The sequence below is a fragment of the Mesoplodon mirus genome (genome assembly GCF_964341445.2).
Source record: "Mesoplodon mirus genome assembly, chromosome: 18".
Classification (NCBI taxonomy): Eukaryota; Metazoa; Chordata; class Mammalia; order Artiodactyla; family Ziphiidae; genus Mesoplodon; species Mesoplodon mirus.
The window spans coordinates 46514955-46526999 of record NC_138994.1 but is presented as its reverse complement, the minus strand read 5'-3'; the positions used below and the strand labels follow the sequence as shown (position 1 = coordinate 46526999).

General features: G+C 53.8%; 2 protein-coding genes across 3 annotated transcripts; both read right to left on the bottom strand.

Moving 5' to 3' along the window:
• Nucleotides 1–115: 115 nt before the first annotated feature.
• RNF227 (ring finger protein 227) lies at nucleotides 116–2671 on the bottom strand (the record flags this gene model as incomplete). The annotated part of the gene is given in 5 exon segments (XM_082604793.1): nucleotides 116–1116; nucleotides 1888–2067; nucleotides 2166–2282; nucleotides 2285–2476; nucleotides 2479–2671. Coding segments are annotated over 4 exon segments (558 nt in total). The 3' UTR covers nucleotides 116–1116; nucleotides 1888–2011.
• A 3028-nt stretch (nucleotides 2672–5699) lies between these two features.
• Nucleotides 5700–11951, bottom strand: KCNAB3 (potassium voltage-gated channel subfamily A regulatory beta subunit 3). Of its 2 annotated transcripts, XM_082604043.1 has the most exons (14): nucleotides 11343–11951; nucleotides 9953–9996; nucleotides 9826–9863; nucleotides 9507–9586; nucleotides 8154–8198; nucleotides 8008–8052; nucleotides 7750–7793; nucleotides 7467–7553; nucleotides 7107–7192; nucleotides 6842–6962; nucleotides 6663–6757; nucleotides 6465–6585; nucleotides 6206–6294; nucleotides 5700–5899 (listed from the first exon to the last, which is right to left on the bottom strand). In XM_082604043.1, exons 1-14 carry the CDS (start codon nucleotides 11582–11584, stop codon nucleotides 5822–5824), a joined length of 1215 nt encoding a protein of 404 aa, XP_082460169.1. In that variant the 5' UTR covers nucleotides 11585–11951; the 3' UTR covers nucleotides 5700–5821. The 2 variants fall into 2 exon arrangements, with proteins under 2 accessions (XP_082460169.1, XP_082460168.1); XM_082604042.1 differs by having other exon boundaries at nucleotides 5819–5899; nucleotides 6206–6585.
• Nucleotides 11952–12045: the final 94 nt, after the last annotated feature.

The window sequence follows — 12045 nt, the reverse complement described above, 5'->3', positions numbered from 1 at the left end:
TGTGTGCTCTGTTATTTTTGAGTGGGGGAGTTCTTTGGTTTCGGGGAGGGATGAGGAAAGAAAGGGTGTTGCTTCCTGCCATTTCCTATTACCCATTTCTCTCTTTTTTAAAATCTTGTGACTTTTCCTTTTTCTCATTTTTATTGGTTGGATCATCAGCTACAGCTCCAAGGCTCTTTTTCCAACCCTCACCCCGGTGTGATGAGCTCAGCGGAGATGGAGGGTGACAGCAGGACACCTCCACGGGCCTCAGGTTGAGGTCAGAGAGAGCAGGACTCACTGGACAGACGTTTAGTGGGAGGGGTGCCTGATACGTTTCACGACTGCCTTCCATTCATCCTTTTGATCATCCTTTCCACCTTCAGCTTGTTTAGTTCTGCCAAGAGTCAGTAGAGGTCACTACAGCTTCATAGGTTCAGTTCCCAGTTGCAGAAGCACACTTTTTTATTTTAAAGGAGTTGGTGGGGGCGGGGTCAGACCTGCATAGCCTGCCCAAGATTTGAACTGCTAGACGCTACAGCTTGACATGTATTCACTACCAGAGCTTCTCAGAGGCTGAGAGACCAGACAATTGTTGAGGCTATTATATTAAAAAATGTAATTCCAACAAGCATTTATTGAGTACATGTTAAAAACACTGCTGTTGCCCTTGGAGATACAACAGTCACAAGTTAGTCACTGCTGTCATGGAGCTTACACTGCAGTGCAGGACACCAACAAAACACATATCAGAAAATAAAAGTAGTGAAAAAATAAAACAAGGCATCGTATTACAGAGGGCGAGGGAGGGGGCTACACCAGATTGAAAGCTGAGAAAGACCTCCCCGAAGAGGGAATATTTAAGCTGAGACCTAAGACTTAAGGAAAGGAAAAAGGTAAAAACATAGTTAGAAAAATTGAGGTTTATTCTTAATAAGTTCCCCTTTTTAACTCGGGGGAAAATGCAACATAGTCTAGGACCTGGACCAGTGCTTCTTAAATTTTTATTTAAATGGATCACCTGGGATTCTTGTTAAAATGCAGAGTCTAATTCAGTAAGTCAGAGTGAAATCCTGAGATTTTGCACTTCCAACAAGCTCCCAGTCATGCCGATGCTGCTGGTCCTTGACTGTAACTCTACGATCACAAGATATGAACAGGACTTTTAAATTGAACCCCTGTTAAATTGAACCCCTGCCCTGAAATAGGTGATGTCTAAATAGGGGACACAAGTTTAAAATTGTATGATGAACATATTTTTTCAGTAGTGACAGTGTTTCCTTGTGGCTGTAAAAATAACATAATATCAAAAGTTTACAATTCACTGCCGTAGCCAAATGGCTCTCCTATCCTTGATAGGCCCTAATGAGGTGACTCGCATAAATGCCCTTTGAACGTTGTCATACCTGCCCTAACAGGTTGAAGGGAGATTCTGAAATGAAGCGAGGCTCCTAATCTCGTAGGTGGGGATGCGTCTTGACAATTTTAGGAACACAGTACTGGGAATGGGGAAACTAGTAGGCATACCAGCGGAGGGAGTCGGGTGGGTACGGTTTATTTTTCTCAGTTCTCTTAGGCGCTAGAGAAGTGAGATTAATATGACATGGAAATCAGCCTCTTCTCTCCTGTTCCGTCTTTTTAAAACTCACATCATTGACACAGAATTGCTAAAATGGGACCTGTTGCTCCCACACATCAGAGCTGCCCTGGACAAAAGCCAAAGTCACAGCTAGGGAAATAGTCTGTCTTCTTCCCACGGGAACGTAGACTTTGTTTCTATCCTCCCTGGGTCATTCCATCCAGAATATGCAAGGCTGGCACAGTCAGTAGATGGGGGCGATTTGTCTAGGAGCCTCCCCAGCGCAGCATCAACACCTCCCAGGGCGTTCCCTCCTGCCTTTGGCTCACCTCCCAAAACCGTGACAATCCGGGATATGACAGGGGGTGGGCTTGGTACCAGTTCCTTGTAGTACAGCGCCCCCCGAGAATGCAGCTCCCACCTTTCTTCTGCCGTAGCTTCAGGGTTCCGCGGTTACAGCGTGCAGCGGGACATGTGGGCCGAGTCCTTGATCTCTGGACAGTACAGCACTGGGGGAAAGAAGGAGGGTTAGTGGCAGCGGAAGGGCGCCGCCGAACCGGCGTTCCGGGGCGCTCTCCCTCCACTGCCTACCCGGGCGGCCCCTCACCGTTGCTAGGCAGCGGGCGCCGCCACCTGCGCGCGGGTGCCAGCACCCGGGCCCAGGGCCGCAGGAGCTCACGCCATCCCGCGCTCCTAGGCCCCGCCCCCTTCTCTCCTTTTCCTAGTCATCGGCCTTTCGGTCCACATCGCCGCTTTCCCGAACCGGACCACCCGCCCCATTAGATTCGTGCGCGGCCCGCGCTGTTGCCTCCAAGCGCGACCACAAGTCCGGGTCGACCGCGACTTCCGTGACCCTGCCGCGCGGGAGCGGGGTGGGCGTGCGACAGAAGGGGCACATGACGACGTGGCGCAGACGCGCGCGGCCGCCCCGCCGCCGTCGCCACGCGCTGCCAACTCGCGCAGACAGGCGGTGCAGAGCGTGTGGCCGCAGCGGGCGCGCGCCGTCCCGGGGAGATGGCGGGGCTCGCGGTCCCCGAGGTTGAAGGGCCGGTAGATGTTGCAGTCCAGCTCTCCCCGCTCCGGAAGAGACGGCACCCTCACCAGGAGCTGCATCGTGCCCACCGCGGACTCGAGGGCGTCGCTAACGGAGCGGGCCTGTTCTGGGGCCTGCGCCGAGGCCTGTTGCCCCTTTTAATAGTGAGACCCCCGCCCCTCTTGAGGCGTCAAGCGGCGGTCAGGCCGCTCCCCGCGGCAGCACGCGTGGGGGCGGTGGAGGCGCGAGACCCTGAATGCCAGCCATGGCGAAGCGGGGGAAGCGGGCCAGGCGGTGCGAGGGCTGGGGAGGGGAAGTCGCGGTACGCCCCCCCACACACACTCCCTCCATGCCTTCCTTTATCCCCCAAGCAGAGCCAGCGTTCCTTAATTCTAGTGTGTGCAAATCCCCAGTACCCTCCCTGGGCCCGGGCCCTCAGCCACTGGCACAGGGTTTCTCACACTCTTTCACAACCCACCCAAACGTACTTCGAAAGCCAGTGACACCGCCCATTCTGCCCAATCTTTAGTGGGCTCCTGGGCATTTGAGCAGATGCCCTCAATTTTCCTTGTTATATACGACCTCCTTGTGTTCTTGTAAGGCTGGCTTCCCAAATTTTATTCTCAAACTGCTCCACTCTCAGCTGACATCTCAGCCTAAGGAGGGCCCTAGATTCCAGGACCACGGCCTTAGGAATGCTGGGAACCCTTCCTGAGTAGCCAGGCCTGGACACCCACACACCATAATGGCTCCAGCAAAGCAGCCCAGCCTGAGCTCTGACTGAGGGGTGTGACTTCTGCTACAGGTAAACAGGACATGGTACTCACAGCCCACATTCCCTCACGGTGCCACACCCATCCCCCAGCCGCAGCCTCACCCTCCTCTCCTGGACCTGCTGTCCAGATTCTGTTGTGGAGGTTCATAGCACGGACTCTAGAGCCCGCTTACCAGTTGTGACACTTTGAGCAAATTACTTAACTTCTCTGGGACTTGGTTTCCTTATCTATAGCATGTCGATGATAATAGGATTGAATCAGCTTATATATTGATTCTAAGGTGCTTAGAATGATACTTGGCACACAGTAAACACACCATATATTAGCTGCTGTTAGTGTCCTGTGCCCCAGCCTATGTTGTGTTTACTTTAACTTCTCGGCACCCAACGTTTCCAACACCCATTTCTTTTCTTTTTTTTTTAAAGCTCCATTTTTATTATCAATGCTTTATTTGTTTTAGTTAATTTATTTTTTTGGCTGCATTGGGTCTTCATTGTAGTGCGTGGGCTTCTCATTGCGGTGGCTCCTCTTTGTTGTGGAGCATGGGCTTTAGGCGCACAGGCTTCAGTAGATGTGGCACGTGGGCTCAGTAGTTGTGGCTCACAGGCTCAGTAGTTGTGGTGCAAGGGCTTAGTTGCTCCGCGGCATGTAGGGTCCTCCTACACCGGGGCCTGAACCTGCGTTCCCTGCATTGGCAGGTGGATTCTTAACCAATGAGCCACCAGGGAAGTCCCTCAACACCCATTTCTTGTGGTCAACATAAGATGGGCTTCTCCACACCCATGGCATTCACTGGCTGTAACAGGCAGTGTAAAGCTGGTTTTTAAAACCAGATTCTTTAAACCCTAACGAGTAATCTTTTGTGAGGAGGTATGTCGTTATTTTTAATTATTTTATATCTTTTCAGAACTTCTAAGTTTTACTGTCTTTACGATCACTTGGAGGAAGCTAGCTACTTATACCAATGATGCTGTCAGAATTCAGGGTTTTTTTGGAACTTCTCTTTGTAATGGTGCTTAGAGATCTCCTCACATCTTTTAATATCTTCAGTTGGTATTTAAATCTTAATCTTTCAGGCTTCCCTGGTGGCGCAGTGGTTGAGAGTCCGCCTGCCGATGCATGGGGACACGGGTTCGTGCCCCGGTCCGGGAGGATCCCACATGCCACGGAGCGGCGGGGCCCGTGAGCCATGGCCGCTGGGCCTGCGCGTCCGGAGCCTGTGCTCCGCAGCGGGAGAGGCCACAACAGTGAGAGGCCCGCGTACCGCAAAAAAAGAAAACAAAAACAAAACACAAGGATAAGAGTGAGCATCAGATGGAGGAGCAACAAAGCTATGAAGCCAGGCCTCTGGGTTCTAAGGAAGAAAGCTGTGGCCTGGAGGATCAGGTGCCTGGGTCCTCAATGAGAGCAGTGACTAGGAACATGATGCCTGGGTCACTAAGGTAAAGGAGCAGTGGAAAGGTAGTACTGGACCTTTCTAACGGCAGGGTGCTAGAGGCCCAGATATGTGAGACTGAGATCCTAACCTCTCAGCCCCCAGCAATTTCAGACGCGGTAAGTGATGATCAAGCTGAGATTTTATTTACAGTTCCCTGGGAAGTCTTACACAAGAGGGGCCATCATTATTGCTTTAAGATTATTGCCAGGAGGAAGACTACAGTCCTCCACTCCCAGGTAGGAGTCCTGCTCAAGGCTCAAAAGTTTATCCCCAGACCTTTTTATGTCAGCCCCGTTTCTCTGCCGTGACCTAAAGGCTGTCACCTTTTCCTGCGAAGTGCGGCCCAACCGTACTTTCCAAGGGCTTCCCTGGCCACTTGTGCCAGGACAGGCTATACATCGGCCAGTCAATTTTCCCTCATCAGTGCTTTGTCACTGCACTCCCCACCCTACCCCTCTCTTTGTGGTTTTAAGCCCTCCTCCACCTCCTGGCTGAGGCAGGGTCCTAGTTTCCCAAAGATTATCATCTGCTTCCTGCCAGGACCAGCCTGGCTTCCTTTGTAACGACTGTAAGAGCCCCATCTCGTTTGTCCCAGATGACATCAAAACTCACTTCATATTAGGTTGTTACCCCTTGATGACATTTCAAGGGCACTTTTGAGGTACTCTGCATGGGTCTTGTATCTGCCTTTTTTTTCCCCCTGGGCCTCGGCGATTAGGGGAAGAGAGAAGGGAGCGAGGCCAAGTGGCAGAGAGGGGACAGACCAGTAGCTCATGCCCAGGATTAGCAGGGAGGCCTAGGAGAACGCAATAGGGGGCGGAGGACTACTTTCCCTCTCAAGCCCCACTGCGGGAGGATATGGCTTTGTTCATGCTTTCGCTACTGTAGCCGGAACTCGTTAGTGGGCGGGGCCTCCCTGGCTCCGGCCGCTGCGTGGAGGGATCCGGGGCGGGGGCGGGGGAAGCGGTTCCGGGGGGTGCATCGGCTCCGGTTTGGGTCCCTGCGCCCCCGACGGACTATTTCTTGAGATGCGGTTTGTGGCCCAGGAGCCCTTCTATCTCCATCACCGTCTGCGGGGTCAGCTGACTCAGCACCTGGAGTTGAATGGGGTGGTGGAGAGGGCAGTGCATGCAGGGTTGCTGAACAAGGGAATGAGGTTCGCAAACCCGGGGAGCCGCACAGCGAAGCCAAGTGGCAGGGAAAGAGTCGCAGCTGTGCCCCTGCCTCACCGTCTCGCCCTGGGACCTCTCATTTGCCAAGCGAGGACATTGTAGTGGGTGACCTCACAGGCCCATTCTGGGCTGGACAGCAAGGCCTTGCTTGACTGCTGGGGCAGGGGACAGAGATGGGCTCTGGCTCTGACACTCCCCCCACTGCCCCCCACACCCCTCCCCCCTCACCTGCAGGGCGCCCAGGTGTTCAATCAGCTGCTCTGCACTGGACACCCCCAGCAAGACCGAGCTGACACCCTCACTGCGGAGACACCACGCTGGGCCAGAGAAGGAAATAAAAAAGAACTGGTGGGAAACAGTGAGCACACAGACTTCAGAGGTGTCTCCGAGGAAGAGGGTCCTCCCCAGAGACAAATCAGTCTGCGGTTTGGGAGCGTCTCAGGAGGAGACAAGGCCTCTGCAGTGTCCAGGGCTGGCAGTGTCTCACCAATAGCAAGCTGCGCCACGGTGCAGCCCAGCTGGTGAGCGATGGGGAGAAGGTCCATGACTTTGGCTTGTTGCTTCTTGCCATCCTCACTCTGCACTTTGTCTTTGTGCCACTGGTAGCCCTGGAGGCCAAGGAGAATCAGCAAAAGACGACTCCTCAGATAGTCCACTCCTGCCGTCCTGAGCCCCCAGATCTCACCTTGATGTTGACCCTGCAGGTATCTGGGACTCGCCCATCATACTTGCTAGTGATGAGGCCACAGGCCAGAGGGGACCAGGTGACTGAGCCAACACCTAAGAGGAAGAGGATTGGATGTGGGAAGGGGATCTAGGTGATGGTGAGGCCGAGGGAAAGGTAGGGATGAGGGGACTTCGAACCAATCTTGTGGTAGAGCTCTGGCAGCTGCATCTCCACCTTCTCTCTCTGAAACAGATGGTGCTCAGCTTGTTCACACACTGGAGGAATCAGGTTGAACTGTCTGGCCATGGAGTAGGCCTCCTGGGTTGGGGTGGGGAAAAGATGGGGTCAGAGCACTCCTTCCATTTTCTTCCACTCCCCCCTCCTCCAGTAGAGTGGGGTTTGGAGTGGCCATGTGAAAAGTGGGAACAAGTTGTAGGATGGCGAGGTGGGTGGCACACTCACCATGATTTCTGCAGCCCCCCATCGGGATGTCCCCCAGTATAGGGCCAGGCCCTGGTTGATGACATAGGTCATGGCTCGCACAATCTCTAGGCACATAGGAGAGGGAGAGCCTCACTGTCAGACCCCTGGCATCCTGGGTTCCAGATCTGCAGACCTCTGCCTACCCCACCAAGGCCCCACTCATCCCTGTGGAGTCAGAGAGGTTGGTATCTGCTCTTCACCTCCCTCCCTGTCCAAGTCCTGGGGTGTGAGCCACTACTGTGGAGCTTGGGAGGCCTCCTGAGCAGGGGCTGGCTTCTGCTGAGGGTTTGAGAAGTGCTCAGTTTTGAAGGGCTGTCAGGGTTGGGGTGCTGCTTTTACCCTCCATGGGACTGTTGGGGTCTGAGCGATTGGCGAAGATGATGTCCACATATCCCAGCTGGAGGCGTTCCAGGGATCCTCGCAAGCCTGGGGTAAGCATGGGGCGAGGAAGGTAAGCTCTTCAGCTTCAGTTTCCTAAGAATTTAGACCTTATCCTTTTGCCATGGCCACCTAAATCCCAGCTTCCCTATTCAAAGCCTCAGACTCAGAGCTTCAGAGAATGTTCCCAACTCCTCTGGCTTCCATACCCAGCCACCTCCGGTTCCCAGCCCCTAACTCTTACCCTCAATGATGTGTTTGCGGCTCAAGCCTCGCTCAGTTTCTGCCCTGTAGGAAAAGGTAAGTCAGAGATGAGGTGTGTCAAAGATAAAGGACCAGGGCTGGCCTGGAATCATGAGGAACTGGGATTTCAGGGGTCCTCACAGGCAGAATGCAGACCTGGGGTAGCAGGTGCAGGGACTGCTGTCCCCACCCCCGTCCCATGCACCTTCACACAGTCTCTGCAGATCTTCTCCCCAATTATAGTGAGGCAGCCACTTACTGTCCTCCCCCAAAAATCTTGGTGGTGATGACATAGCTTGATCTCCTGGAAAAAGGAGAAATGGTAGAACGAGCAAGAAAAGGATTTTTGGATGATCATGTCCCCAGCAACCTCCTGGCCCTCCCCACCCACCCAACATATCTTACCTCCAACCTTTGCTCTTGAGGATGTTGCCTAGGGTTCTTTCAGCCCTGGAAGGAAGACAGTGCAGAAGCACTGACCCCTCCAGAGTGGATCAGTTTCTTTCCCTCCTCCCCACCTTTCCCTTCAACTAATTTCCTCTCCTGTAAAATGGAGCATAAACGAGGAGCCCATTGGGCTGTCAGCCCCATCCTAGACTAACTAAGAGGGGCTTCCAATCTAGGGTTAGAGTTGTATCATTTTCATTCATTCATTCAACAAATGTCAGTTGTGCATCACTGTGTACCAAGCTCTGTTCTGGGTGCTGAAGGGATAGAATAGGATGAGAGAAGAGGGACCAACTATAGTGGAGCCAGGGAGGACACTGCCTCTTCTGATTCCAACCATTTGTATTGCCCTCCCCCTTCTTTTAGTCTCTGCAAAGTTCCACCCATCCTCCAAAATTTAGCTTGGTCCTCCAAAATTTAGCTTGGATTCTGCCTCATTTTATGGAAAATGTTCTCTGATTGCTGTAGTCTATGGTCAGTCCTTGTCAGCTTCCATAGCTCTTACTGGCTACACAATTTTTTGACACTTAATCATGAGTTAATGTGTGACAAGTCTTAAGTTATGGTGGGCTCTCACTGAAGTGTTACTGTTATTTAATCTTTCGTATCTCCTTGTCTTTTGGTTTGTTTGTTTAACCACTTAGACTGTGAGCTTCTTGAGGGCATATTGATGTCATCCTTCAATCAGATACCTGCTCTGTGACAGGCTCTGCATAGGTACTTAGGTGACGTGGGAAAGAGCAAGACAAGTTCTGTGGAGGGAGGAGCCTCCCACTTGAGCAGTGAATGTGGCCTTGTAAACGAGTAATTGATGAACTCTGTGTCAGAGGGTAGTGTAAAGTGCTTGGGAGCTGAGGGGGATAGTGACCAACTTTGGGGAGTTGGGCAAAGGCTTCTTGGAAGAGCTGACATCTGGGACAAGTCTTAAAGATAAGCAGAAGAGTTTGCCAGAAGTAGAGGCAGGAGTAGTCATCCTAGGTTTTTACTATTTCCAGCGTGAAGCCATGTGTGCTGTGGTATAGTATGTTTGAAATTTAGCTTTGTCATCCTCACATAGTTGCACATAAATGATGTCCAGGAAATATTGGTTTGTTTTATTTCATTTTGACTGCACAGTATGCCCCATTGCCCTCAAAGCTGGAGAGAGACAGATGTTGGGACTACAGTTCCCATAATGCTTCGGGGCCCCATTGGCTGAAAGGTTGGAACTTAGTGATGCAGAATTCCCAGGGTTCTTTAGGAGGAAAACCAAAAGCCCTGATATTCTCTCAGCCTTCCAAGTGTAACTTAGTCTTTCACCCCAGTCCTTACTTTCCCGCTGCATGCACTTCGGTGGTGTCAAACAGGTTTACGCCATGCTCATAGGCTACTGTCAGCACATCCTCTGCTGTCTAGGATGGTGAGAGAAAAAGTTGAAGATCAGCAACCAGCCTCTCAGTTACCTTCCTTACGGCATTCTAGCCCATCAGACCTCAACCTTGGTTTCCACATTCACTCCCCTTTCCCCACCCTCCAACCTCAGGTCCACCGTTCCCCATGCTTGTTGTCCAAACCCCTATGCAAGTCCATTTCCCCCCTCTTTGGTTCTCTCATACCCCCTCACCCTGCTTCTAGGTCCCATCACTTATACCTCATCTGAGATCTGAGAACCAAATGTGGCCCAGGTACCTGCAAGAGAGAAGCCAGGCAAGTGAGACCTGTGGGCGAAAGCCATGAAAGAACGCCCCTTCCCTTAATTCCTCTTCTTTCTAACTCACCTAGGCCAAGGCAGGATACCCGAAGACCAGACTTTCCTAGGTTCCTGCAGGACACAGAGGCAGAAGGAAGGGGTAGAGCCTCCATTAGGGACATAGATTATCAGCCTCCAGTTCCTCTCCTTCCAGACTGAGGTGCCCTCAGGGTGTCTCAGTCCAAAGAAACTAGACTCAGTGAGCCCACTGAATTGGGCAGTGCTATGGCCATAGCATAAGTGAACAAATAATGACTGTTCCTCTGGACCCACTGTCCAGTGCCTCTGTTCCCTCCTATCACATTGAAGATGCGCTGCCTGCTTAGCGTTTCTGCTGGTGGGTCTTGTGTTTATTTGAGTCATCTCTGGGATGTGTAGAGTCGGGGGTGGGGGTTGACTGGGAGGAATGCGACCGGCTAATTGTGATGAGTTTGTGAAAACAGATCATCAGAGAGTGCTGTGCTAAAGGGCAGACACTGGGGTGGAAGGGGTAAACCAAGTCAAGTTCAGGCACTCAGGCAGGCAAGGATCCTTGGATAGGCTAGGCAGGCGGGCCTCCAACAAAAGCAGGTAGGACACCTGGGTGGAGAGTATGAGAGGAAAGACCAGTTCTCCCTCTTCCCCTCTCTACTCCCTCTGCTCCTGTTGGCTTGTGACGTCTGTCTTCAAACCAGAGAGCCCCTCCTCCCAGGGACCCCCCACCCAGGCAGTCTGCTCAGCTTCCCAACCAGGGCCACCACATGGAGGGGATCAAATTCCTCAAGTGACAAAGCGGGTCAGATCAGTGACCTCTGCTCACTCTCAAGCAGGAGCCCCTCCCCTCCCCCCTACTGGTAGTCCCCAGAGCCCAGCGGTTCTCTGAGATAAAGTCGGTTACATTTCCGTCCATCTTTCCCACATGGCCCCTGTCCTTCAGCAGGGAGTTGAGAGATGTGGTCCATCCTTCCAAGGGCCCCACTTCCCTCCCCACCAAGAAGGGTTGCAGGAGACCTTGGGGCATGTGGGGGCAGTATCTGGGTCAGGCACACTGAGCAGGCCAGAGTGAGAAGCCGTTTCCTTCCCCCATCTTCCCAGGACACGACCCAAGGACACTTCATCCCGGGGGGTGGGGGTGGGGGGTGTGCAGCCTGGAGATCCGTGCATCCCTTGCCTTCCTGAGGGTAAGGAGGGAAGCTTAGGAGCATCCCCTGGGTCTGACAGGCCTGGTCAACCCTGGTAAACTTGATTTTCTACTAGTCGGGGGTATGGACGGAGAGCAAGAGAGGGCCCATGTAAGGGAGTGCCAGTGATGGGAAGAGGAGATGGAGTGAGCCGGGACCTTCTTAGCGAAGTTGGAGGGGGTTCTGGAAGCATCCCAGGAAGCCTCAGGGGTCAGGAAAGGGGAGCAGATGTGGCGGGCTGCCCGGCCACCCCCATACCTGTATTTCATGCCAGTGCCTCGGCCGGTGCTCTCTCGGAGGACCCCAGCGGGCGCTGGGGGTCGGGGAACCACTGCGGCCCGGGCCTTGGGGCCCGACCCTCCTCCCCCCGGAGGATTCCCATGCCCCCCGCCGACCGGCCCGCCATTACCGCCCCCGGGGCCCGGCCGGGGTCCACACAGACGGTCCTCGCTGCTCCGGCTGCGAAGATTCTGCTCGGTACATGCGATAGACACCTGCATGCCGGCTGGCCAAGGCGGGGCAGGGGGCTCCGAGGGGGCGGGAGGAGGAGGGAACCGGGAAGCCCGAGGGGAGACACCCGGGGGTGTAGTGGCGCGAGCCCTAGAAGAGCGGGAAGGCTGAGGAGGTTGCGGCGGGAGCAGCCAGGCAGGATCCGGCTCGCGGGGGCGGGCTGCTGGAGGTCGCGGGGTTTGCGGCGGAGAGGAGAAACGCGGGGGGCGCCACGAGTGGAGCGATTAGGATTCGGGGGTACTGGCGCAGGGAGGAGAGGGGGAAATGGACGAGGGTAAAGGTCGAGGGCTATCCTCGGAGGGTAGGAACTTAGGGACGGGGGGGGGTGCGGAAGAGAGATGCCACCTCAGCCCGAACCGCAGCGGGACCCGATAGACTCCCAGCCGTGTCGGCTGCGGGCCCAGCTTATCAACATGCAGGCACCGCCCCCTCATCTGCATAAAGAACCCGC

Coding starts and splice junctions, on each gene's coding strand:
- KCNAB3 (XM_082604042.1), bottom strand. CDS start 11,584: ATGCAGGTGTCTATCGCATGTACCGAGCAGAATCTTCGCAGCCGGAGC. Junction 8,053..8,153: donor CTCAAGAGCAAAGGTTGGAG/GTAAGATATGTT, acceptor TCCTTTTTCCAG/GAGATCAAGCTATGTCATCA. Junction 6,586..6,662: donor CCTGCAGGGTCAACATCAAG/GTGAGATCTGGG, acceptor CTTGGCCTCCAG/GGCTACCAGTGGCACAAAGA.